This window comes from Cinclus cinclus, chromosome 27, assembly GCF_963662255.1.
Source record: "Cinclus cinclus chromosome 27, bCinCin1.1, whole genome shotgun sequence".
In the NCBI taxonomy this organism is placed as follows: domain Eukaryota; kingdom Metazoa; phylum Chordata; class Aves; order Passeriformes; family Cinclidae; genus Cinclus; species Cinclus cinclus.
Window position 1 is genome coordinate 2783105 of NC_085072.1, and position 26940 is coordinate 2810044.

At 57.5% G+C, this 26940-nt stretch overlaps 1 protein-coding gene across 2 annotated transcripts; it reads right to left on the reverse strand.

Annotated features, from left to right (window-relative positions):
* Positions 1-863: 863 nt before the first annotated feature.
* On the reverse strand, positions 864-26621 carry TMCC2 (transmembrane and coiled-coil domain family 2). 2 transcript variants are annotated; one of them, XM_062509393.1, is made up of 5 exons: positions 26536-26621; positions 16829-17344; positions 2955-3889; positions 2594-2729; positions 864-2014 (listed from the first exon to the last, which is right to left on the reverse strand). In XM_062509393.1, exons 2-5 carry the CDS (start codon positions 17315-17317, stop codon positions 1703-1705), a joined length of 1872 nt encoding a protein of 623 aa, XP_062365377.1. In that variant the 5' UTR covers positions 17318-17344; positions 26536-26621; the 3' UTR covers positions 864-1702. The 2 variants fall into 2 exon arrangements, with proteins under 2 accessions (XP_062365377.1, XP_062365378.1); XM_062509394.1 differs by lacking the exons at positions 16829-17344; positions 26536-26621 and adding an exon at positions 13662-13779.
* Positions 26622-26940: the final 319 nt, after the last annotated feature.

Sequence of the window (26940 nt, forward strand, 5' to 3'; positions counted from 1 at the left end):
TTCCCGGAGAATTCCCTTCCCGCAATCCCTCTTGTGGCACAATTCCCTTCCCGGAGCTCCTGCCCCAGCAGGACACGGATAAAACCAGGACTGAGGGTTTTTTTCTCCCATCTCCTCCCTCCCTCGCAGGGCTGGGGCAGCTGAACTGCCGGGATCTCGATCTGGGCTCAGGCAGGGCATGGAACCGAGTTTAAATTTAATCCAGGAATTTTGGAATTTAATTACTCACGGTTTTGTTCTTTTCGTGGCGTCAGGGCTGACCTGGTGCAGGATGCACCTGGCTGGGAAGAGGCGGAGGAGGGAATTCTGCTGGAACTGAGGGTGGGACAGATTCCCCATCTCCGGCCAAGCCCCAACTTGCTCAGGTGACCATTCCTGACCATCCCCTCTGGAGGTGTCACCTGCAGCACCGGGGAGCCTCCACAAAGCCCTGTCCTGTCCATACCTGTCCATCCCACCTGGGCACAGCCCTGCTCCTGCTCTGAGCCTTACCTTTCATACCCAACCTTTATCACCTGCCAGCTGTGATGCTCAAGAGGGGATGCAGGGACCCCCATGTGAGACCACAGCAGGGCTGGGCTTGGCCCTGGGAGCACGGGGGGAGGTGGCAGAGGGACCCTCAGCCCTCCCAAACGCCCTGTGCCAGTCCTGGGAATCACCACCGAAAACGTTCAGGGCCAAATTCTCACCTGAGGCCAAGTGGTTCAGGGTTTCAAAGTGAGTGGAGCAGCTGCACCAGAGGAAACCCTGATTGTGCAGGTATTATATATATATATTTATATATATATGTGTGTGTATAGTTATATTACATAAATATATAGGTATGAAATAATTTAAGAACCATCCGAGACAGCATGCTGTGCTCCGGGGTGGGGCTGGGGGGAGCAGCTGCTGCCCCTCCTCCCCCTGCCCCACCAGCTTTGATTCACAAATGGAAACAAGAGTCTGGAATTAAATTAAAAACCGCACACACGCACACACACACACACACACACACACACACACACACACGACACGGGGCAGAGGCTGGACGAGTCCAGGTGTCCCTGAAGAGATCTGGATCAACTAAAGCCAAAGAGTTGGGAAGTCAGGAAGTGAAAGCAGCGCAGGGGGTGCTGCTTGTGCCGGTGCTGACTGCCCTGGGTGTGCCCAGCCCCTGTGGGGACACTGGGGCGGTGTCACAGCCCCGCCGTGTCCTGCCTGGGCTGTGGCACAGGCTGGTGGCACGTGTGTGTCCTGCTGTGTTTGTGGTGGCCCATCTGTCTCCATCTCCACCTGCTTTGTTTTCTCTCCGTCCCAGGACTTTTTGCCACCTTTGTTGTCAAGGCTGAAAGGGATAATCCTGCCCCAATGAACCCCCTCTCCTCTCCCTGCTGGAAGTTGTCCCAGAGCCAGGTTTGGTCCAGCTCAATCCTTCTCACCAACTGAAGACCCCTGGAGAAAATCTCCTTCCTGGAGACTTCAGGATTACCTTTAAAAAAAAAAAAACACCCAAAAACCCCCTTAGAAAAAGCCAGAAATCACCAGTGCCTTCCAAAACTCCTCCTCGCTCCCCATCCCACCCTTCCCAAACATCCCAGAGGGATCCCAGATCCGTGGAGGGCCGGGAAAGCGGCCGAGCCGAGCGCGTGGAGAAGGCTTTGGACCCTCATCCCCCTGTCCCTCCCCTCGTCGGGAAACGAAAACCCCCGGATGGGGCAGCTCAGCTGGGGAGCAGCACGTGCTCCAGCAGGTAGCTGATGGAGTCCCAGTGCTTCCAGAGGAAGAAGAGGAAGAGGACGAGCAGGGCGGTGCTGAGGATGCGCATGCGGGTCTTCATGAGCGGCGTGATGAAGTTGGCGATGGTGGAGACGAAGACGAGCAGCACGGCCATGAGGGCCAGGATGACGTTGATGAACTTGCCCAGCAGAGCCCGGGCGTTGGCGTTCTCCACCCCCTCCAGCTGCACCACCTGCTGCTGCTGCTGCTGCAGCTCCAGCTTGGTCACCCTCGTCAGGCACGACTCCACGGCCTCCTGCCGGGGGGGACAGAGGTGGCAGGGTTGTCCCCAGAGGGGTTCCAGACTCTTTGGAGATCCCAGGGCTTGCTGCTGGGCAGTTTTGTTCTGTCTGGGTGTCGGGGGATTGTGCTGGTCCATACGTGGCTTGTCACAGCTCAGTGGTGTGGTCACCCAGCTGAGCAGGAGTGACAGGACGAGGGGGAATGGAGGGTAGGGACAGATGGGATTTTGGGAAGGAATTCCTTCCTGTGAGGGTGGGGATTCCCAGACAATCTGTGGCTGCCCCGTCCCTGGAAGCATCCCAGGCCAGGTTGGAGCAGCCTGGGATTGTGGAGGGTGTCCCTGCCCATGGCAGGGGTGGCAATGGGTAATTTTTAAAGTCCCTTCCAACCCACATCAGCCTGGGGTTCCCTGGTTTTCGGGACATGGTTTAGTCACCTGATTTCCACTGTGACAGCATCACAGAGAGAACATCACCTGGAGAGTGCTGGGAGAAGGGATCCCACTGCCCCGCTCTCCTCCCCAGCCCAGGGTGTCTCCCTCACCGCGTGGCTGGAGGGAGCAGAGGGTGGCTGAGCCCTCCCACAGCCCTACCTGGATGTCCCGTGCCCTCTCGTAGGACTGGTAGGCCACCTTCTCCTCCATGCTGGCCAGCTCCTGCTTCAGGTTGGTCATCTCGTTCTGGTGCAGCTCCGTGAGGTCGTTCAGCTGCTCCTCCAGGCGCTCGTACCTGCGCAGGGCAGCCGGGCTGGGACACCTCCCCGAGACCACCCTGGCACTGGGGACACCACCCAGACCCTCCCACCCTCCCCCGGTGTGGGAAAACACCTCAACATCCTCCGTGGAGGTTTGGCAGTGAGGAGGACTGCAGCTCCCTGTGTCTCTTGGCTGGACAAGCCCAGGTCCCCAAAGAGCCACCCCAGGTGACACCACCCCTGGCACTGCCCGCCCCTACCTGTAGCGCTCCTCCTGCAAGCACTGGGTCATGTAGGTGTAATCCCTCTGCAGCTGGGCCTTGAGGTCCTCCATGGAGTCCTCCAGGTGGGACTGGCTGTCCTTGATCTCCCGCAGCTCCTCCAGGATGGTGTCAAAGTTGTTGTGGTGGCTGTCCAGCGTGTTGGACTTGGGGCTCCCCAAACCGCCGGGCCCCGCCCCTGAGTTGCTGCCACCAGCCGAGCCCGAGGTGGCACTGGAGCACTCGTCATCGCTGCCGTACTTGGGGCTGGACACCAGCGTGGCGCTGCCACTCAGCGCCCGGGACGCCTCCTCGGGGTGCCCGTCGTCCAGCGTGTCCTTCAGGTGGGCGATGTTGTCGGCGCTGCCGAACTTGTTGCGGATCAGGCTGGCGAATTCCCGCGGCTTGGACACCACGGCCGTGTGGGTGGCCTGGGACAGCCCCGAGAGCCCCCCCTTGACCCCTTCCACCACGCCGCCGCTGAAGCCGCTGATGCTGGAGCGGACGTTGGCGCCCACATCCTTCAACCCTTGGTGCATGTCCCGGAAAACATCCTTGGGTTGGCGGGAGGGGCCGTTCTGCTCGATCTCCTTCAGCTTCTTGTGGTAGTGCTCCAGTTTCCTGTGCAGCTGCGCGATGGTCTGGGCTGACTTCTGGTTCTTCTTCTCGAACACCTGCTTGATGCGCGACGCCTGCTGCTTGTCGGCGTTATTGGCCAGCTTCAGGTACTCGGCCACGTTGTCATCCCGCGCCTCCTGCTCGATCTTGATCTGCTCTGTGATCTTGAGGATCTTCTGGTGCAGGTGCTCGATGGCGGCTTTGGTGCGCTGAGGGTCCGGGGTGCCATCGGGCACGTCCAGGCACACGGGGCCGTCGGCGTCGCCGTGCCCGGAGCCCTGCGGCAGGTTCAGGGTGGTCACGTCGCCCTTGTCCAGCTGGAGGTGAACAAAAAAGGAGGAGGATGTTCAGAGGAGGGAGGAAAAACCCCAGGAATGACAAGGGATGGGAGGAAACTGGGCTTGGGATGCAAGGGAGAGGTGAGAACTGGGCAGGAGAATAATTAACTGGAGAAGTTGGGGGAGTTTTCCGGCTGGTTGGAGATTTCCCAGCCATGCTGGAAATCCCAGGAACACACCAGTAGTTCCCAGGAACACACCAGCTGATCCCAGGAACACACCAGTAGATCCCAAGGAAACACCAGTAGATCCCAGGAATACACCAGGAAAAGAGCACAGCAGCCAGTTGGGCTTCAGGGCTGGATTTTCCCTGTGGAGCAGCCACTGACTCTGCCTTCCCAGCCTCACCTTGTGGACAGATGGGAACTGGGATTTCTCCAGCCAGCCAGCAAAAAGGAGTGAGGAAAACCAGGATTCATCATCAAATCTCTCCCCAAACCAGCACGGAGCACAAGGATTGAGAAGCCCAGTCCTGATTTCAGCCTGGAAACACCCCAAAGCTGTCCAGCCCAAGAGGAACTGCCCTAATCCCAAATTTTGGGAGACTGGGGAAAAGCTCCTGCCCCCAGAGCTGCAGGTGCAAGGACTCCTCTGCTTTTCCAAGCTCCCTCACCTGGCAGTGCCAAGCTCCTCTTGCAAACACCAGCTGGGAATTCGGACAAATGCCAAAAATTCCGTTTTACAGACGGCAAAACTGGAGCTTTGGGAGAGGAAATCACTCGCCTGAAGCCACATTTGCAGAGCCTGGACTGCAACCCAGCCCCTGCCTCGTGCTCTCCAACCTGGACACGCCACTTGGCCAGTTGGACAAAATTTAAAAAAAATTTTAAAAATCCCTAAATCTTCCCAGTTGCTGGGTTTTACATGCAGATTCTTATGCAAAACCTCCCTGGTTGTGTAAATGGCTCCTGGCTTCTAATTAAGAGCTGCTTGAAAGTTAAATACTCTTGGCAGACCTGAGTAATTTCTCATTTCCATCCCACTTTCCCCGAGTGACCCTTTAATAGGGATAAAGCTGTGGGATCATTGCTTGGGAGTGTGTTATCACCAGGAAATGCAGGGGGGAAGAGGGAGCAATGTTCTCTCAAGATGCTGCTCGGGAACGCTCCCATCTGGAGCAAGGGCTTGGAAAAATCAAGGCCCTCCTGTTATTCCCTTCCATCCCCTCTTTTCCCCAGTTTTTTTGTGTCCTGCTGGGAGAGCCTGGGGATGTTGGGATTTCATCTCAGCTTCCCTCCAGCACACTCCCCAAAGCTTTTCCTGTCTCCTCATTGTGATGCTGTGATGGAGCAAGGGCCAGAGGATGGGAGCAAAAGGCCAATCCCAGCTGGACTCACTCTGTCTGCAGTGGCAAACTTTTTAAAAATAAAAGCGAAGTCATAACAAACCCACGGTTTTCAGACCCCACTTCCAGACTATTTTTAGGCTGGGCCCTCCACCGAGGGTTTTGCTTTGGTTTCTTATCACGAGGCAGAAATTAGAAACAGCAGGAAACAGACTTTTTGCCCAGATGTGCAATTCTCTGGACAGAAAAGGGAAAAAGTGACCATGGCAAAGGAAAAGGCAGCTCTGGAGAGGCCCAAATGGGAAACACCCACTGGGGAAGGGAGGGGAGAAGTTGCTCAGACTTTTTCCAAAGAGGGAGTTGCCCTCTCTAAAGCAAATTTTTTGCGTTGGTAAAGAGATTTAGATGGGATTTTTGGGAAGGAATTCCTGGCTGTGAGGATGGAGAGATGGAATTCTCAGAGAATCTGTGGCTTCCCCATCCTTGGAAGTGTCCAAGGGTGGGTTGGAGCAACCTGGGGTGGTGAAAGGTGTCCCTGCCCAGGGCAGGGGTGGGACTGGATGGGTTTTATGGTCCCTCCTAACCCAAATCATTCTGGATGGGTTTTATGGTCCCTCCTAACCCAAACCTTTCTGGATGGATTTTATGTTCCCTCCTAACCCAAATCATTCTGGATGGATTTTATGGTCCCTCCTAACCCAAATCATTCTGTAATTCTGTGATGTATCCATGGGATTACATCTGGGATGGGCAGGGAACAGCAGGGATCCAGTGCTGGGCTGAAATCCTGCTATCCTGAGGGAGGCGTATCAGGTTATTGCTTTGAAAACAACCCCCCAAAAAAAGACAATGTGGATCCCTGGAGCATTAACAGACCCTGCCTGCTAAATCCTAGCGAGCCTAAACGACTGTGCAGGGGATTTAACGAGGGGATTATGAAAAGCCACACTTTCCCTACATGCAGCAAACCTGCTGGTAGGCACCAGATGAAACAGAATTTCATCCTGATCTGGAAAACGCTGTTTTGCAGAGCTTGTTTTCCAGGCAGGCTGGCAGGGCAGAGCCAGGGCTGATGTGGGATGCGGGAGGAATGCAGGACGAAGGGAGGGAAATTATTCTTATCAACAGAGCTGAGCCCAGGAGAGCTGAGATCTGCAAAAGGCTCGAGCTAATGAGCTGAGCAAACAGCGCCCAGAGGGCCAGGGCTGGGCACAATTATTCAATGCTGGGTTCTTGGGTTGGGTAGAGATGAGCCCAGGTGGCAGGTGAGCAGCTTGGGGATGTGTCCCCACCTTGGGGATGTCACCCCAGCTCAGCGATGTCCCCCAGCTCAGGGCTGTCCCCCCCAGTTTGGGGCTGTCCCCCCAGTTTGGGGCTGTTCCCCCAGCTCAGGGCTGTCCCCCCCAGTTTGGGGCTGTCTCCCCAGTTTGGGGCTGTTCCCCCAGCTCAGGGCTGTCCCCCCCAGTTTGGGGCTGTCCCCCCAGTTTGGGGCTGTCCCCCCAGTTTGGGGCTGTTCCCCCAGCTCAGGGCTGTCCCCCCAGTTTGGGGCTGTCTCCCCAGTTTGGGGCTGTTCCCCCAGCTCAGGGCTGTCCCCCCCAGTTTGGGGCTGTCCCCCCAGTTTGGGGCTGTGTCCCCAGCTCAGGGCCCTGACTGTCCCAGCACATCCACACTTGGATTTAACCCCATTCTTAAGAAATTGCACAATTATTGCAAAGTTCAGAGCAAAATTCTGGAGGCACTGACATCACCCCCTGAACTATTCTGTTTTCTGTGCCTCCAGCTCCCTGGGAAGTGCTGGGGATGGGATGAGCCATGGCCGTGATCACCCCACACAAGGACTTTCCCTACAAAGTGTCACTGTGATTCCTGGCTGGAATCCATCACGGGGACAAAACAGCCGTGGGAAGGACCATGTGCACCTTCCAGCACGGGAAAAACAAGAACAAGTGCCACTGATGCCAAATCCAGGGCAGACCCAGGGAGATGCTGCCCTGATCTGTGCAGCACAAGTGTCACGGTGCCCGGGGGCACTTGGTGGCCATGGAATGCCACCAGGCAGAGGCCAAGGCCAGCACAGAAATGCAGGTGTGTGGTGGACGTGGGGAAGGGGATTTTGGGGCAGTTATTCCATGTGGTCCCTGTATCTCAGAACATTTTCCCAGCACAGCATCTCCTGTGCTGGTGACAGCCCAGTGTCACTGGGGACACTCTGAGTGTCCTGTCCCTGTCCCCACACAGACTCCCAGCCCTGTGCCTCCCCAAGCAGACCCACCCCAGGCACTGAAAATAGCAGCAGGAGCCCTGAGTCACAATTCCCACCCTTGTTCCAAGCCCACAGCAGCACCTGGGGCTGGCAGTGCCCGGGGTCAGCAGCACCGTGTCCCCCTCTGTGCCACCCCTGGATGGGCACAACGGGCTGGCAGCACTGCCTGCACTCATTCCCCAGCCTGGCAATAATTTTCCTTACATAATGCAGGGATTAACGTTCAGGCTTCCAGCTGCAGCGGAGTTTCCCACCCGGCACGGATGGCGCTGGGGGGGGGGGGTTTCACCCCCTGGTTTCACCCCCTGAGGAACGGGGGACACCAAAAACCCCCGTGGGTCTCTCTGCCCATCACCACCCTCCCCATCATCTTACCCGAACCCCAAAAGCTGCCAGGACGTACCTCCATGGCGGGCATGCTGGGGTGCCCCAGGGCTAGTTGGCCGCCTGGCCGTGTCCCCGCGGTGTCCCCAAGGCTGGCAGCGCTGCCCGGGCGGTGCCGGCTGCCATGGCAGAATTCCCGGATAGGGAAGGCAGCGAAGTTTTGGGGGAGCAGCAGGGAGGGAAGAGAAGAAGAAGCCTCTCGAAGACCCTGGAGCTGGCCGGGGGTCCTGGGAGCGATCCCGGGGAGATCCCAGCGCGTTCCCGGAGCGCTCCCGGCGCGTTCCCGGCGCGCAGGGATGGAGGCGCTGGCTCTGGCGGGATTGCCGACTCAGGAAATCTGCCCGAGCTGTTTACAGCTCCCAGCGAGCCGAGCTCTCAGGGCTGTAATGCAAAACCCCCGTCGTCCCCGTGCCGGGATATTCACACGCCTCCAGCCCCATACGCTGCCTGTGCCCTGACGCAGGAGGTCGGGACGGGCTCTTGTCATCTGCTGTGTCACAGAGCGGGACAAAAAAGCCTGAGAGAGGCAGGGGGAGGCATCCAGAAAGGAAAAATGAGAGTGGAAAATAGTCGGGGAAAAAAAAAAATAAATCCTGTCATCAAGCAAGGAGCTTTGTGGCCTGAGGGAATGAAAAACCAGGAATGAGCCACTCGTGCCAACACCAGGAGGGGTCTTGGATCAGGATCTCGATCTGTCCCTGTCACCCATGAGAGTGGGGGTGGCATTGACCCCATTCTGCCACGGGAGAACACACCCGGCACAGAAAACACATCCAGCCACTGCCCGGAGCCCGGCGCGGAGATTCACAGCAGCTCCCAAGATGTTCAACAGGACAGACGGAAAAAGGAGGGATGGCCCTGAGCAGGCTCAGCCACATTCCTGCCAGGCCTGTGGAACTGGGGAGGCACCGAGGGCACCTGAGCTTGAGTGTTTGACTCAGCCCAAAGCTGTGGGGCTGCAGCAGCCAGGGCTGGTGGGTCTGAGCAATTCGGGGAAGCAGAATGGAAATCCAGAGCCTTGTGCTGAGCCACAGCAAAACCCTCGTGGTGTCTGAAACCCCAAACCCACCGTGGGCACCGACAGCAGGCTGGCTGAGCCGGGCTCCTCTGCAGGCTCTCTGCTTCAGCTGTTCCTCAAAAACCCCCCCAGCAGGGGTTTTTTTTTTAGTTAGGATTTTTAGTTAGGAAGTGTTTGCAGGCTGCCTTTGAAGGGTGCAGGCTGGAGCCACGAGCTGAGCGTGCCCCAGAGCCAGGGGAACGGGGCAGCCTGTGCTGCTCCCACGCTGAGCCCCGCTCAGCCTGGCACTGCCAGAGCCCCCGGGCTGTCCCCACACCCAGCCTGGCACTTCGGGTGCTGCACCCCGAGCTGTGCTGCCTTCAGCCCCCCCAGCACTGCCAGACCCTCCTGGAGCAGCACTGGTGCCTGTGCCCGGTGTGCCCAGCCCCAGCAGGGACAGAAGGCACAGCTGGAACAGCTGGACACAGCCCAATCCACTCCGTGACGCTGCCGAGCACCAAAATCCTCCTTCCCTTCCAGCGCCAGCTCCCACTCGATCCCATCCATCCCCAGGCACAGATTCCCTGGGAATTCCACCCAGAACCCAGCCGTGCCTACCATGCGGTGCTCAGCCGTGCCAGGGCAGGCTGAGGATGGGGCAGAGCCTCCTGCCAGTGCCACACGGAGCCGTGGGGACCGGGTGGTGACACCCCAGGGCTGGGGGGTGACACCGCAGAGCTGTCCCCGGGGGTGGCACCAGCAGCACCCGGGGTTCCTCTCCTTCCTGGTGGGCAGGCTCCTGCTCCTGGCCCATCCCTGCATGCCAGGGGAGGATGGAGCAGCCAGGCCGAGCTCCCGGGGCCGTGGATGTCTCTGATGTGACACGGGGAAGGTGACCAGGGCTGGACAGCTCGGCTCTGGTATCTGCCATAGCATCACTTCTGCTTTTAGCACAGCAGGCAGAGCTCACTTCCCATTGCTCTGGTGCTGTCTCAGCAGGGCAGGAGAATCACCCAGCTGCACAGGACACTGTGGAAAGCACCCTTCCTCCTTGCCAGTTCCCTCTTTAAGGTGCTGGGGCTGGCCCTAGAGCCCTTCTGCTTCCCCGTCCCCCTCCTCCCCGTGGTTTTTGGGGCTGGGAAGGGAGTGGTTCACCCATCCTAGGGGAACCACGATGTCCCCTGCAGCTCAAACCCTGTTCCTGGCCTTGGGAAAAGATGGAGGAGCAGAAATTTCCCAGAGGAGGCTGATGGAGTGAGGACTTGATAAAGGTTGGGATGATCGGGAAGAGCCAGTGCAGGCAGGCTGCTGCAATGAGCCCTGGAGAACATTTCTGTGACTTGCTGGGGACCTCAGGCGCTGGATTCCCAGGAAAACACCTGCTCCCAGCTGCCCAGCACGAGGGGAAGGTTAAGAAATCATTGCAAACAACAAAGAGCGTTGCTGATGAACGCCCCAGCTGAGCCAGGCAGAGCAGTGGGGCAGCATCTCCCCCCCCACGGGCACAGAGTCCCTTCCAAACTCCTCCTGACATGGGAAAAATGGGAATTCTGCAAGGCAATTACCCAAGAGCTTGGTGTCAGACTCCTCATCATCCTTCCCCCCCCGGCAGCTGTTTTTCAGGCCTGACTGTACGAGGCAAATTTAGAAATAAATACCAGCTCCTGTGCAAAGAAAAGCGCTGGATTTTCCACATTTTACACAAAATCAGGGCAGATTTGGTGTGTGCTGGTGCTGGGCAGGGCAGGATCCAGCTACAACGCCTTGGGCTGAGCACCAGGTGGGTCCCCTTGTGCTGCTACGTAAATCTGGGGCAGCTTTGGGGCTTGGGCTTTGCTTTGCCTGGGGCTGGGCTTAGCACAGAGAAGCAGGAATTAAAACCAGCAGGGAAACTCTCCTTGGGTGGGCTGGGAGAACTGCATATGGATTATTGGGATGCTGATACAGGTGGAAATCTGCCAAACCCACTGCTCCTTAGCATCCCATTCCAGGATTTGGTGTCTGGAGCAAGCAGCTTCTGAGCCTCCTCCTGCAGCTCCAACCCTGCTCCTCACCCCTTATCCCTGCACATCCCAAATCCTTGCCTGGAAAGGAGAGCAGAGCAGGGGGTACTCACAAAGCCACCCAGCAGGGAATTTAGGAGCAGTGTCCTTTTCCCAGGGCAGGGTTTGGGAGCACAGAGCTGGATCTGTTTGCAGAGCACAGGGCTGGATCCTCTCCCTCCCTCGTGGCCGAGGAGCCCGAGGGGCAGAGGATTCACAGAGGAGCCTCCAGGCAGCCAAGAAGGAGCAGCACAGACCTGGGGGGGAGCCTGGGGGAGCAGGAACAGGAACAGGCTGGATGCCACGAGGCTGATCCCAATCCTCCAACTGTGCCTGGGAACAAACGGCACCGCCAAGCGCTACTTCCCAAAGGGAACAAACAAACAAACAAACAGCCACCACTGCTCTGGTCCCCATTGGGGCTGTGACAGTGCCACCACCCCACGGAGCTCAGGGCACTCGTGAGTGCAGATGTACAGATGGAAAAACCCCGGGATTCTCCCTTGGGAAGATTCTCTCCGTGCCTGTCCACGCCATGTGGAATTCGGTGTTTCCTAATTCCACACCACATCCTCTAGGCTGGGACTGTCCCTTGTGCCCTGTGGGCTCGCAGGTCACAGCAAAGGACAGCTCTGAAGGGACAATTCAGTGACCACCCCTCGTGGGTGAAGCCATTCAGGGCCCTGCCTACACTTGGAGAATATTTGGGGGAATTCCCGCTGTTGTTTTCACCGGAGGGAGTAACCCCAACACGGCACTAAACCCAGCCAGCAGTTCAGCACCTCCAGCAGGGTTTGTACAACCAGGGGAGATTTTTGGGAGATTCTGCACAGAGTATTCGAGATGGAAGCAGGGAGAGACTGAACCACTGCCTCAGCCAGGTGAGAGGCCACAAACAGGACCCTCATCCAGACTCTGGAGCCAAATCCTACTCCCAACCTAGAGTAGCAGGGATGCCTGGAGAGACCACAAGCCCCGCACCCCAAATCCTGCCCTGCACCCTGGGCATCCACCCCCAAACCCCCCGGGATCGCGGCGCTGCCTGCCGGGAGCAGGAGCTACGGGTGGGCTGCAATCAACAGCCATATGTCACCCAGGCTGAGGAACACGATGTCTTCATGAGGGGTGAATCAGTAGCAGAGTCTGATATTCTTCTCCTCCTGAATTAATTAAGCAGCAATCTCGGGTGTCTTTGTCTTTCCAGCTATTATCTGCTCATTCCAAAGCGCTCATCCCAAAGGGAGTGAGGGAAGGAGCTCCCAGCACCAGCCTTGGCTCACAGACTCATTCCCCTGCTGCACGTGGGGAGGTGGAGGTGGAGGTGGGGAGTGGGAGCTCACCTGGACTCTCACACCTCCAATTCCAGGTCAGGAGTTCCCCTCAAAATCTCTGGTGTTTGGAGAATCTCTGCACCCCTGTGCTCCCCAGCTCAGCCCTTGGGATCCAGGTGCCCAAGGGATGTCTCAGGGCTTGGAGGATGCAGGGAAAGCAGCTTTACACCACTCCCTCTGCTCCCTTTTGCCTGTTTCACCTCCTTCACTGGGATTTTAAGTCGCTGGGAATTTGGGTGGGGGGGAGGATATGTCAGAAAATCCTCCCAAGGAGATCCAAGACACTTCACCATACTCATGGATGGGCTGGCTCTGGATTCCAGCCGGGGAAACTGAGGCAGCAAGTGAGGGTAAACTCCTGCCTGGGGAAATTCTGCCCGGGGTTAGGTGTGGGGACAATCCTCACAGAGTCCCTGTCCCAGCTGCTGACTGAGCCCAGGAAACCGGAGCTGTGGGAGGCAGGAACCACATCCTCCCACTGCAACCAAAGGCACTTGGATGCCAGGAGGGCCAGAGGGGCTGAGCTGGATGTGCCCCAGGCAGGGAGCAGAGCCTGGGCAGGGGACAGGAACCTCTCCCGATATCCCTGAGCCACTCTGCAGCCTCCTGGTCACCCCAAACCCCTCTGTCCCCACAGCCACCTTGGGGTGGGTGCTCGGGAACTTTGGGTTTCTCCCTGCTCCCTGTAATCCGTCTGATCCTGATATAGCCACTGACCCGGGGGGAAGCTAAATTTAGCGGGATGAATCCTGCCCTTGAGGCAGCGCGACAGCAGGGCTGGGGCTGTAGGGACAGGTTCCACCCCAGGACAGTGTGGACACTCTCCCGAAGGGCCAGGACAGGGGAAGAGAGAGGAGTTTTGGAGCAGGGGAATGGCACTTTTGGGTTGTGATGCCATAAAAACGGGAGGCTCACAGCTCAGGAGCCGGCCTGAGGTGTGGCAGGAAGCCTCCCCCTGCCTCCCCCGTGCCCCCAGCGCCTCACAGGAGAAGCATCTGCTCCGGGAGGGGCACGGAGGGGGACACGGCCAGCGGTGGCAGCTGGCGCTGTCACTTGCCGAGGGACACCGAGGGCAGCGAGTCCGCGGCTCCAGAGCGGGGCTGAGCACCCGCACTCGAGACACTTGGGACGGATCCACTGCTGGGGGACGCGGCCAGAAGGAGGCCGGGAGCACGGCCGGACAGACGGACACACAGACGGCCGGACAGACGGACGCACGGACAAACACACGGACGGACGCACAGACGGACGGCCGGACGGACAGACGGTCCGACAGACGCACGGACGGACAGACGGGCGGTCGGACGGACAGAAGGCCGGCCGGACAGACGGACACCCGGCCAGCGGTAACGCCGCCCTCTAACGGCCGCCGGCACCGCCGCTCCCCCCGCTCTGCCCGGCCCGGCCCGTTCCCCCCGCGGGGTCGCGCTGCCCTCCCGGGGCTCTCACCTGGACGTGGACCATGCCGCAGTCCCCGCAGTCCGTGCAGCCCCCCGGCAGCACCAGGCACAGCACCCCGCGGCCGCCCCGCTCCAGCTCCGGCCGCCCCGCCGGGGACCGCGGGTCCCCGGGGATGCTGAGCCCCGCCAGCACCGGCTGAGCCCCGGCCGCGGGCACGGGGGGGGGGCTCCGGGGACACCCCCGGCCGCTGCCGCCGGCGCCGGGGCCCTCGCTGGGAGCTGCGGCCGCTAATTCCCGAGCGCCCGCCTCTGCCTGGCGGGTCACCAGCAGGAGATTAGGGAGATCAGGAGAAACAAAGATCCCCAGCACGCTCCCGGAGCCGTGCGCCCTCCCTGCTGCTGCCTCCCCCGGCCCCGACTGTGCCACTGTCACACGTGCCGCCAGCACGGCCTCGTGGCGAGCGGCGGCACCGGCCGCACCCGCACCCGCACCCGGCACGGAGGGTACGCCCCAAATGTGACACCTTGGGGCGAGCGAGAGCCGCGCTCCGTGCGGCTGTTTGGGATCCAGGGATGCTCCCGGATCCCAGGGAAGGAGCTCCTGCAGCCACGAGCTCCGTGGGACACAGGGCAGAGCAGATTTTTGGGATGTAGGGATGCTCCTGGCTCCCAGGGAAGGAGCTCCTGCAGCTAGGAGCTCTGTGGGATACACGGGACAGGAATGTTCGGGATGCAGGGATGCTCCAGGCCCCAGGTAAGGAGCTCCTCCAGCTCAGACAGACAGGAAAGTTTGGGATGCAGGGATGCTCCTGGCTCCCAGGGAAGGAGTTCCTCCAGCTCGGAGCTCGGTGGGAGACAGGGCAGAGCGGATTTTTGGGATGCAGGGATGCTCCTGGCTCCCAGGGAAGGAGTTCCTCCAGCTCGGAGCTCGGTGGGAGACAGGGCAGAGAGGATTTTTGGGATGCAGGGATGTTTCTGGCTCCCAGGGAAGGAGCTCCTCCAGCCACGAGCTCCGTGGGACACATGGGACAGAAAATCACAAACCCCAGCCAGAACTGGCACCCTCAGCACCAAATTCCCAGACTGTTCCATGATGCCACTGAACCCCTGTGGATGTCCCCTGTCACCACAGGCTGCTCCTGGGGGGAATTAGGGGGTGCAGGGGGGAGGAATTTTGTATGCCAAATTCCACAGGGTGAGGAGTTAGTGCAGGAAAAGTGAAGGCAGAACTGCAGGGACTTAATTAAAAAAATAAAAAAATAAAAAGGAAAAAAAAACAAAACACCAATAGCTGCTCAAAAAGCACTTGCTGAGACTGAGAGATCCCACAAGGGATCCATCCAGTGTGTGCTCCTCACGGAAGGGGTGGAAAATTCAGCACCAAATTTGTGTGTGGGGGGGGGAAACGTCTCTTTCCCAAGGGCCTCGTGCATCCCGTGGGGCTTCCAAAGGGACTGGAAACAGGGAGGAGGCGCCAGATCCTTGGGGACAAAGCAGGGACGAGGCCAAGCCCCACCTCTGGAGCCCATCCCTGAGGAAAAGGAGCTGCTTTGCTGCAGGCAGGAGGCTCAGGGCTTCCTAAGGGCTCCTGGAAAAACAACCCGGCTCCCGAATATCGCCCGGATCGTGTTTCTCTAAATAAGTTATTTTTCCACTGCCTCACAAAGGTGTTGTCTCTCTTCTTATTACTCTTTGTGTCATATGCAGTTAATTATTCATCCCCTCTCTGTGCTGCTCAGGGAGTGGACGTGGATCTGCTCTGGATGCTTCTGTCCCAGTGGGATCAGGGCTTTGGCCATAATCCCGGCGGGATTGGGATCCTGCAGTGCCACAGGAGGGAGGAATTTTGGCTGCAGATGCTCAAATGAACAACCTGATGCTCCTGCACCACTTGGTCTGGGTGTGACATTCCAGAAGGGAGGAGCAGGGACTGGAGGGAAGGGCTGGGGTGTCCTGATTTAGGGACAGGAAATTCTGGGCAGCTCCTTGGAAAGCTGCTGATCCAGTGACATTTTTATCCTCTGGGACCACATTCTCATGTCCCTGCCTGGCCATCTCCCCGTGCCAAGCTTTTCCAACCCACTGCCGGCTCTCTCAGGTGAATTAAAAACACAAAAAGAAGGATCCTCATTTCTCTGAGAGCTGCAGGGAGCAGCTTCAGGGTGTGGAACCCCTGGAACGCCCCCAGGCTCCGAAGGTCGAGGGAAGAACCCAACAGGAAAAATCCCCCCAGCCCCCAGAGCACCTCTCAGTGTCTGTCCCTTGAACTCAGCGCGTGCTAATTGGGGTGGTGCATAATTAATGGCACTAAACACTAGATGGAAACACCAGCCTGGCACAGACTGGTTTCAGAATCACTTGGGATGGGACCAAATCGCAGCCACCCAGCTGAGCCTGGAGGTGCCTTTGGATGCCCCAATGCCATGGGGATGGAGTCATGGCAGGGCCTTTTCTTTATCCCTCAAATCCCACTCTGGGAATTGTGTCCCTGCCTTTTGATTCCCCATGAGAGAAGCCTCAACTCCAGCAGCTCCAGACCCGAGTGGTTCTCAAAGGCTGCCATCACTGCCCTGAGGGACAACCTCATTCCAAGGGAATTTTGGGGTGCTCTGCACCCAGTCCTGCCCTGGCTCCCCACTCTGTTATCGTGCTCCCTAACCCAGGTGCAGCCACGGAACCCCAGGATCGCTGAGGATGGAAAATCCCTCTGGGATTATCGAGTCCAAGCTGTGCCCGATCCCCACCCTGAGCACTCAGTGCCATCTCCAGGTGACACCGCCAGGGACGGGCACTCCAAACCTCCCTGGGCAGCCCCTTCCAGTGTCCAATCAATATTTATAGCAAGAAATTCCTCCTGATGTCCAACCTAAACCTCTCGAGACACAGATTAAGGTGGGAGCAGAGCCTGTGGGAGCAGAGCCTGATCCCCTCCAGCTGCACCAAATCAAGGAGCTGTAGAGAGCCACAAAACCCCTCCAAAGGGAACAAACAAACAAACAAACAAACAAACAAACAGCCACCACTGCTCTGGTCCCCATCGGGGCTGTGACAGTGCCACCACCCCATGGGGCTCAGGGCACTCGTGAAGTGCAGTTGTAGAGATGGAAAAACCCTGACATTGTCCCTTGGGAAGATTCCGTCCGCGCCTGCCCACGCCATGCAGAACTCAGCATTTCCTAATTCCACACCACACCCCTCCAGGCGCTCCATCCCTACCTTATCCACCAGCCCCTCGCCGTCCTCGGCCAGCAGGTAGACAGCCCCACCCTCGGCCAGCAGGATGGCCGTGTCCGTGGTGGACGACGACCTGGGCCTGCCCTGGTGCTGATGCAGGATGGCCGTGAGGCCGCTGTCCTGGGGAGCTTTACGTCCCAGGTGGGGACTGCCCTTCTGGGGCTCCAGCGAGCCGCTCTTAGCGCGGCGGCCGCCGCTGTGCAGGCTGGTTCCGCGCTTGATGGACGGGCGGGAGCGGATCTGCTGCAGCACGCGGTTGAAGGCGGTGGGCCGGGCGGGGAGGTCGTGCAGGGACACGGCGTAGGACACTCGGTGCATCTCCGGGGATCTCTCCTTCTCGTCCGGGGACTCGTGGTCAGAGGTGCCGTGAGCCGCCGGCCCGGCCGGCCCCGAGTCCTGCGAGCTCTGCTGCTCCCGCTCCCGCGAGCGCCGGCGGCTGTGGAACAGATGCTTCAGGCCGTGGCCGAACATGGAGCCCTCGGAGAGCTGCTGGATTTTCTGTGGGACGAGGGAAGGAATTAATGGGAATGGGCGCTGGTCATCGGGATCGCCCTGTGCCCACCTCAGATCTGGAGACATCTCAGAAGGATTTGGCAACATCCTGGAGCAGCCCAGAGGGATCTGGGGAGTACCCAGAGGGATTTGGGAACTGCCTGGAATAGCCCAGAGGGATCTGGGGAGTACCCAAAGGGATCTGGGGACCACCTGGAATAGCCCAGAGGGATCTGGTGAGTACCCAGAGGGATCTGGGGACCACCTGGAATAGCCCAGAGGGATCTGGTGAGTACCCAGAGGGATTTGGGGACCGCCTGGAATAGCCCAGAGGGATCTGGGGAGTACCCAGAGGGATTTGGGGACCGCCTGGAATAGCCCAGACAGATGTGGAAACCCCTGGAGCATCCCAGAGGGATTTGGGAACATCCTAGAGCAGCCCAGAGGGCTCTGTGGACCCTTTGGAGCAACCCAGAGGGATTTGGGAACACCCTGGAGCATTCCCTGTGCCATTTGCCATGGCCTCGCTTCTGGGGATGCACCACAGCTGGTGGCCCTGGGCCACCAAACCCAGTCCAAACTGGGCAGCCACTTGTTCCCAGCAGGAGATGGGGACACAGGAGGGTTCTTCCCAGGAGCTGGTCTCACATTCCCAGCAAACACTCGGAGGGAGGCTCCCAGGGAATCAGGGCGGGGAAGAAGTGATGAATATGGATGGTGGAACAGATCCCGCTCCCGATTATGGCCAGGGCAGCCCGGCCAGGGCTCCCGCAGCCGCTGGAAATCCGGGATGTGTGGAACACCCAGATTTGCATCCCGGGAGATTTTGGCCGCTTGCCCTCCACAATCCCCTGTGCCAGCTGGATCGGAGGGGGGGGGGGGGGGCATCAAATTCCAGCATTTCCAAAGGGCTCAGAGCATCCCAAATCCCATTTCCCAAAGAAATGGTTTGGGATCGGAAAAAATCTTCTTCCTCCTGAGCAGCCTCTGGCAGAGCACAAGGTACAATCCTGGCCTGGTCTTGTCGTGTGAGCTGTGACCTTGGTGACATCCAGGGCCACCTCAGCTCCACTGTCCTGCAGCAGGGACTGTCCCCAGGGCAGCAGGGACTGTCCCCAAGGCCACCTCCCCTCTATTGTCCTGCTGCAGGGACTGTCCCCAGGGATGCTCTTCCCGTTACATTTATTCCTGTTCCAAACCAGCTGGAATCTTCAGAGCCCCAGCAGCAAAATAAATCAGGATTTTGGAAAAGTTTTGATGTTCCAGCCTTGACCACCAGGAGCTCCAGACAGTGCAGGATCTCGTGGCCATACAGAACGGGCTAAAAATCCCCTAAAAAAAAAAAAAATCCCAGCCAAAATCCAAGTGCATCACTCTCACCACAGCTGGAATATTGACAAGGAATCAGCAGTGAGATCCCGTGTCCCTAAACTCTGCAGGCAAAGCCTTTCATCCTTCCCTGAGATGTTCACAACACAAATCTCCATCCTTTCAGGTCCTTCCTAGGAAATAGATAAATATCCAGTGCCAAATCGCTTCTTGAGGAAATAACGATTTAAATTTTATTCTATTTATAGAGTCTCTATGGAAACAGAGGCAGCATTGGGGAAGTAAGAACTCCAAACCCCCAAATTCCTCCCATGGAGGGCACGGCCAGAGCTGCAGAAAGTCCAAGGGAAAAGAAACAACCAACTCCCTTCCCCAAGGGAGATGAAAACAAACTAAAAGTGGAGCTGGCAGGAAAGGAGGGGAGTTTTTTTTCCCCATCCCGAGGTGGGAGCCAGATGCCCTCGAGGCTTCTTGGTCCAACAGCTCCAACTGAGCAAAATTCACCTTTTCAAACAAACTCCCCTCAGGCCCTTTCCAAGTTTTCCTGAAAGAGGCTTTCATGGGCTCGCTAGGCACGGGATCTACATGGGGAAAAAAAAAAAAATAAAAATGAGGGAAGCAAGGAGAGATTCCAGTTCTGTTTCTCCAGGCTGGAACCCACTGAATTCCAGCTCTGGGTTTGTCTGCTTTAAAGAGCTGTGAGTGGTGGCCACAAACAAGTTCACTGCTGCTGGAAAAGCTCTTTTTTTTGTTGTTTTTCCCCATGTTTTTTTCATGTTTTCTCACGTTTTCCCAGGATACTCCTGCACTTCCAAAGCAGAAGCATTTTCCTGGCACGGAAACGCTCGTGGCTCAGAGCAGAGGCTATTTTGGAACAGCCATTGCTAACTAACCAAGGCAATGGACACAGAATAATTTCTCAGTGTGGATAGCTGTAAAACACCGAGGTGAATCCAAAAATATCTTTATTTCTTTGGATCTTTTCGTCAGCACAGCCAGGCTCTCCTGCTTGGTGGTGGGGACTGGTTTCTATGGACATCAAAGCCCCTGCACCGAGAGGAAAAATCCCATTTTAGCCCCAAAAAACAGGATATCTTGCAGGAAAACTGGGACTTGGATGACAGCTTTGGCTTGGACTCTTTGGCAATACCCTGTGCTGCCCTTGCCTGGCTGTGCCAGGCTCTCCAGGGTGGTTTTCCAGCCTGAAACCTCCCAGCTCCTCTCCAAACCATCCCTGACACCCAAACCCCTTCCTCGGCTTTCAGAGGGACACACAAGGAGAGGATCTGGTTGCCACGACCTTCCAGCATGGCCCCAAGCTGTGAATTCCTGCTTGATTGTTTGGTTTATTAATTATTTATTAACCCCCAACCCATCCAGAGGCTCCAGCCCAGGCTCTGCAGCTCTTCAGAGCGTTTGCACAAACCTGGGGGGAAGTCTCAGCCCTTCCCACCCCATCCCATTCCATATTTTAGGGCACAGGGGGAAGTCTCAGCCCTTCCCACCCCATCCCATTCCATATTTTAGGGCACAGGGGGAAGTCTCAGCCCTTCCCACCCCATCCCATTCCATATTTTAGGGCACAGGGGGAAGTCTCAGCCCTTCCCACCCCATCCCATTCCATATTTTAGGGCACAGGGGGAAGTCTCAGCCCTTCCCACCCCATCCCATTCCATATTTTAGGGCACAGAGGGAAGTCTCAGCTCTTCCCAGCCCATCCCATTCCATATTTTAGGGCACAGAGGGAAGTCTCAGCCCTTCCCAGCCCATCCCATTCCATATTTTAGGGCACAGGGGGAAGTCTCAGCCCTTCCCACCCCATCCCATTCCATATTTTAGGGCACAGAGGGAAGTCTCAGCCCTTCCCAGCCCATCCCATTCCATATTTTAGGGCACAGCCCCCAAAGAGCAGCAGGATCTTGGCAGATCCTGCTCATCCCTGTGTGGAGTTTCCAGTCCTGCTGCTGCTTTTCCAGCTGATTCTCCTCTGGAAGGACCCAGAGGCTCCTGCCACCACCCAGCACCCTCCAGCCAGGCTGGAGCACAGGCTCAGAGTTGTCCCCAAGTGGTGACAACCAGCCCAGCTCAGCCCCTTCTCTCACAACATCCCAAGCTCCTGCTCCTCCCGCTGCCACCAAGGAAAACGTCGGGATGTTCCCAAATGGCAAATGAAGCACTCCCCCACACCCGGGAGAGGAGCAGCAGCAGGAGCAGCAGCAGGAGCAGCATGTGACAAACTGAGTCACGATGGGCAGGGCACTGCCAGCTCCGGAGTGACAGCACCGGGAATTCACTGCCCAGGAGTGGGGAATAGCAGGGAATTCATTGTCCAGGAGTGGGGAATAGCAGGGAATTCATTGTCCAGGAATGGGGAATAGCAGGGAATTCATTGTCCAGGAATGGGGAATAGCAGGGAATTCACTGCCCAGGAGTGGGGAATAGCAGGGAATTCACTGCCCAGGAGTGGGGAATAGCAGGGAATTCATTGTCCAGGAATGGGGAATAGCAGGGAATTCACTGCCCAGGAGTGGGGAATAGCAGGGAATTCATTGTCCAGGAGTGGGAATGGTCTGGGAATAGCAGGGAATTCATTGTCCAGGAGTGGGGAATAGCAGGGAATTCATTGTCCAGGAATGGGGAATAGCAGGGAATTCACTGCCCAGGAGTGGGGAATAGCAGGGAATTCATTGTCCAGGAGTGGGAATGGTCTGGGAATAGCAGGGAATTCATTGTCCAGGAATGGGGAATAGCAGGGAATTCACTGCCCAGGAGTGGGGAATAGCAGGGAATTCATTGTCCAGGAGTGGGAATGGTCTGGGAATAGCAGGGAATTCATTGTCCAGGAGTGGGGAATAGCAGGGAATTCATTGTCCAGGAGTGGGAATGGTCTGGGAATAGCAGGGAATTCACTGCCCAGGAGTGGGAATGGTTTGGGGATAACGAAATGCATACTTAGGTGTGGGATGGTGAATTCCACCTTCTTAGTAGGGGATCTCCAAAGAAACAAACCAAAATAAAAACTTAGAAAAAGGTAAAATAAAATATAAATAATATGTAAAAATACAATAACAAATAAAAATAATACAAAAATGATATATATTTTATATAAAAATTATATAAAATATATAAAAGTAATATAGAGGAATATAAAAATAAACAATATATTATAATATATAAACATAAAATTTCAATGAGCAATATCTAAATTTAAAATAATACAAAATAGATAAGAAGATAGAAATAATCTATAATATATAAAAACATAAAATAAAATATAAATAATATGTAAATTAAAATATATAATATGTAAAATGATACATAATAATATAAAAATAATATATATAAAATAATATATGGCCATATGTAAATATACTAAAATTATGTGAGGAATTGGGAGGTTAATGCTCCACTCTGTCCCCTGCAGCCACTCCTGTCCCAACCCTGCTGCTCCTGTGGTGGGACCCCCCCTTGTCCTTCATGTCCCCCTTCCTCAGCAGAGGCTCCCCAGCTGCACAAAGCCCTGGAGAAACATTTTGTCCATGGATGTGGGGCTGGGAACAGGGAAGAGCTGAGGCCAACACCTCTGCATTCCTGCTGCTCTTGGCTTTTGGGTTCAGGAGCCATGAAAACCAAATTTGTGAACCTGGAGATGGGAAGAGGGTCAGGCTTCAACATTGAACCCTGGGCTGAGTCAGACTGCTGGGGAAAACAGAGCCAGGGAAAACAGGGAGCCAGGGGAAACAGGGAACCAGGGGAAAACAGGGAGCCAGGGGAAAAACAGGGAGCCAGGGGAAAACAGGGAGCCAGGGGAAAACAGGGAGCCAGGGGAAACAGGGAACCAGGGGGAAAACAGGGAACCAGGGGAAAAACAGGGAGCCAGGGGAAAACAGGGAGCCAGGGGAAAACAGGGAACCAGGGGAAAACAGGGAACCAGGGGAAAACAGAGCCAGGGAAAACAGGGAGCCAGGGGAAAAACAGGGAACCAGGGGAAACAGGGAACCAGGGGGAAAACAGGGAACCAGGGGAAAAACAGGGAACCAGGGGAAAAACAGGGAGCCAGGGGAAAACAGGGAGCCAGGGGAAAAACAGGGAGCCAGGGGAAAACAGGGAGCCAAGGGGAAAACAGGGAGCCAGGGGAAAACAGGGAACCAGGGGAAAACAGGGAGCCAAGGGGAAAACAGGGAACCAGGGGAAAACAGAGCCAGGGAAAACGGAACCAGGGGAAAACAGGGAACCAGGGGAAAACAGGGAGCCAGGGGAAAACAGGGAGCCAGGGGGAAAACAGGGAGCCAGGGGAAAACAGGGAACCAGGGGAAAACAGAGCCAGGGAAAACGGAACCAGGGGAAAATAGGGAACCAGGGGAAAACAGGGAGCCAGGGGGAAAACAGGGAGCCAAGGGGAAAACAGGGAGCCAGGGGGAAAACAGGGAGCCAGGGGAAAAACAGGGAGCCAAGGGAAAAACAGGGAGCCAAGGGAAAACAGAGCCAGGGAAAACAGGGAACCAGGGGAAAACAGGGAACCAGGGGAAAACAGGGAACCAGGGGAAACAGGGAACCAGGGGGAAAACAGAGCCAGGGGGAAAACAGGGAGCCAGGGGAAAACAGGGAGCCAGGGGAAAACAGGGAACCAGGGGAAAACAGGGAACCAGGGGAAAACAGAGCCAGGGAAAACGGAACCAGGGGAAAATAGGGAACCAGGGGAAAACAGGGAACCAGGGGAAAACAGGGAGCCAGGGGAAAAACAGGGAGCCAAGGGAAAACAGGGAGCCAAGGGAAAACAGAGCCAGGGAAAACAGGGAACCAGGGGAAAACAGGGAACCAGGGGAAAACAGGGAGCCAGGGGGAAAACAGGGAACCAGGGGAAAACAGGGAACCAGGGGAAACCCTTGGCTCAGGAATAGTGGCACTTTGGGATGCAGGCTGTTGGATGGATCCCATCACTCCTGCAGAAATCCCTGAGCAGAGCTGTCACACACCAGCTTTGCTCCTTGCCAGAACTTCTTTTTCCTTTTTTTCCCTAAGGGAGCCAGGGCTGGGGAAGGGAGAGCTAGCACGGATCTGCTGGAGTTCAGGGATGGAGGTGACACCAAGCAGGCTGTGGTTTCCAGGGTGCCACCTCAAATCCATCTTCAGCTGGCAATAAAGAGTTTACCCTGATCCTTCCCCTTCCATAGGCACAGCAATCTCTGATCCATCCCCATCCATGGGCACAGCAATCTCTGATCCATCCCCTTCCATGGGCACAGCAATCTCTGATCCATCCCCATCCATGGGCACAGCAATCTCTGATCCATCCCTATCCATGGGCACAGCAATCTCTGATCCATCCCTATCCATGGGCACAGCAATCTCTGATCCATCCCCTTCCATGGGCACAGCAATCTCTGATCCATCCCTATCCATGGGCACAGCAATCTCTGATCCATCCCTATCCATGGGCACAGCAATCTCTGATCCATCCCTATCCATGGGCACAGCAATCTCTGATCCATCCCTATCCATGGGCACAGCAATCTCTGATCCATCCCCTTCCATGGGCACAGCAATCTCTGATCCATCCCTATCCATGGGCACAGCAATCTCTGATCCATCCCTATCCATGGGCACAGCAATCTCTGATCCATCCCCTTCCATGGGCACAGCAATCTCTGATCCATCCCTATCCATGGGCACAGCAATCTCTGATCCATCCCTATCCATGGGCACAGCAATCTCTGATCCATCCCTATCCATGGGCACAGCAATCTCTGATCCCTCCCTATCCATGGGCACAGCAATCTCTGATCCCTCCCTATCCATGGGCACAGCAATCTCTGATCCATCCCTATCCATGGGCACAGCAATCTGGATTTGGAGCAGGGACAGCAGGACCAGCTCGAGCCCACCCCACCAGCAGCTCCAGAGAGGGTTTGGGGGCAGGAAAACTCTGATTTATGAACGATGCCACTCGTGGTGGCCGTGGCACACTGCCCCGCGTGTGGTGGCAGCTGCGGGCAGCAGCCAGCCCCAGCTTCCCCTGTGTTCTGCCCAGTTTGAGGATTTATTTTAATTAATTGCTCGGCTCCAAACGCATTAAAGGTGAGCACTGGCAGCAAACCTGCGGGAGGGCAGCACGGCCAGCTCGATAAAATCAATGGGGATTTATTTGGCCTCAGATGCTGCTGCTGCTGCTGGATGAGGCTGCGGGGCCGGAGGAGCTCCAGCTCCGGGCTGGATGTGCCAGCCCTGGAATGTTTGGGGTGCTGGGAGCAGCCATGGGAAGCTGCAGCTCCTTTTGTCCAACATTCCCACCCCTTTCTGAGCCTCTGTGCCCCATGTGAGGCTTGAGATGCCCCAAGCCACCAAGCAAAGCATGGCCCTGAGCTCCACATCCTCATGGATCACGGAATTACCAAATTGGAAAATCATGGAATGATTTGGCTGGGAAGGGACCTTAAAACTCATCCAGTTCCACCCCCTGTTTGGGTGGGGAGGGACACCTTCCACTGTGCCAGGCTGCTCCAAGCCCCATCCCAAGATCCAGGGATCCAGGGGCAGCCACAGCTTCTCTGGGATAAGCTGTGCCACCCTCCCAGCCCGTGGATGTGCCCAGCCCCGGCCCCTCCAGCTGTTTTTGGGGCAGCAGCAGCTGTTCCCCCACAGCAGCCTCAGGAGCAGGAGCTTGAGGGGAAGGCCCCACGTGTCACCGTGTCCCCTCCGGCAGTGTCCTGCTCCCTGTGCTCACAGCAGCCGAGTTTTCCTCTGGGAGCAGGGATTTGCTCTCCTGGAAGGGATGGCTGCAGGCTCGGCGCTCCTGGCCGTGCCATCGGCTTCCTCGTGACCTTGGCCGTGCTGGTGACACCTTCAGGGCCACCTGGGCTGCCACGACGAGGGGCTCCGTCCTGGATCCCATGGCTGAGCAGGGACATTTTCCACTTTTTCCAGGGCTTTTTGAAAGTGAGGAGTGGGAGCAACCCCTCCGTCTGTCCCACCACGGCGTGACTCTGAGCCCATCCCACTCTGCCCACGGCATTCCCACGCCTGCACCCCCCAAAGTTCCACGCTGGGAATTCATCCCTGGGGGATAAACCCCGGTTGAACAGCCGGGGGGTCGGAGCTGCTCCTTTCCCAAACGCAGGGGAATTCTGTGCCCGATTTCAGGCCGGATCCCCGCTCCAGGATGGGCTCTGTCCCTCCCGCAGCGCTGCAGTGCCGCGGGATTTGTTTTCCTCATCCACCGGCCCCGAGGCCCGGCAGGAGCAGCCTCGGGGCCATTTCCACACCGTCACTCCCGGTGCCGCAGCCCCGGATTCTCCCCGAGCATCCCTCCCGATTCCCGGCAGGGAATTCCCGGGATCTGCGCAGCCCCTTGGCAAGGGGGCAGCACCCAACGCCCCGCTCCCAGCCTGAGATTCCTTCATCCCAGGAGAATCCCTATCCCAGGAGCGTCCCCACTGCAGGACCACCCCCATCCCGACCCCAGGAGGATCCTCATCCCAGGCGCATCCTGTTCCAGCACCATCCCCATCCCAGGAGTGTCTCCATCCCTGAAGCATCCTCATCCAGTAGGAACCCAGCATCAGGATCGTCCCCATCCCAGGAGCATCCCAGTCCAGGTGCACTCTATTCCCAGGGATGTCCTCATCCGGGAGCACGCTATTCCCAGGATTATCCCAATCCCGGAGCGCCCCTGTCCAGGAGCCATCCCGCATTCTCCAAGGTCACACCTGTAGGACCGGGGGGATGGAGATAATGGCACCCCGGAGCTCCATCGTTCGGGTGAACCCGCTGGGATCTCCCCACACCGGTCACCACCGGGAACCCCCCCCCGCCGATCCTGCGGGATTTTCCCGTCTCCCGTGTCCCACCGGGATGCTCCCGCCGCTCACCTTCAGGTCGGGGGGCTTGGAGCGCGGCGCCGGGACAGCGCCCGCTTCGGGGGCCGCCGCCGCCGCCTCGCCGGCCTTGCCCTCCATCACGCTGTGACCGGGAGACTCCCCCGCGGCTCCGGGATCCTCCTCGGGCTGCTGCAGCTCATCCGAGCGGCACCGCTTCATCCCGGGAGCGCCGTGCCCGCGGCTAGCGGGGGGCGCCTCACGGCCGCGGCGGCGGGCGGCGCCCCGGCGGCCGCTGCGGGGCCCGTGGGCTGCGCGGCCCCGGCCCGCCCGCCCCGCCGAGCCCGGGCCGGGCGGCGGCTCCGCGCCGCGGCGGCTCCGCGCCCGCCGCCGGCACCGGCATCGCGGCCGCCGCCGTGCCTGACGGATAGCGCCGCCGGCCAACGGCAGCGCGAGGCA

Bases quoted from the DNA above. Each gene is read 5' to 3' on its own strand.
- TMCC2 (XM_062509393.1), bottom strand. From the start codon at position 17,317: ATGTTCGGCCACGGCCTGAAGCATCTGTTCCACAGCCGCCGGCGCTCG. The intron at 3,890-16,828 runs GTAGGGATGGAG...GTTCACCTCCAG, and splicing joins GCGAGGGGCTGGTGGATAAG to CTGGACAAGGGCGACGTGAC. The intron at 2,015-2,593 runs GTAGGGCTGTGG...CCCCCCCGGCAG, and splicing joins AGAGGGCACGGGACATCCAG to GAGGCCGTGGAGTCGTGCCT.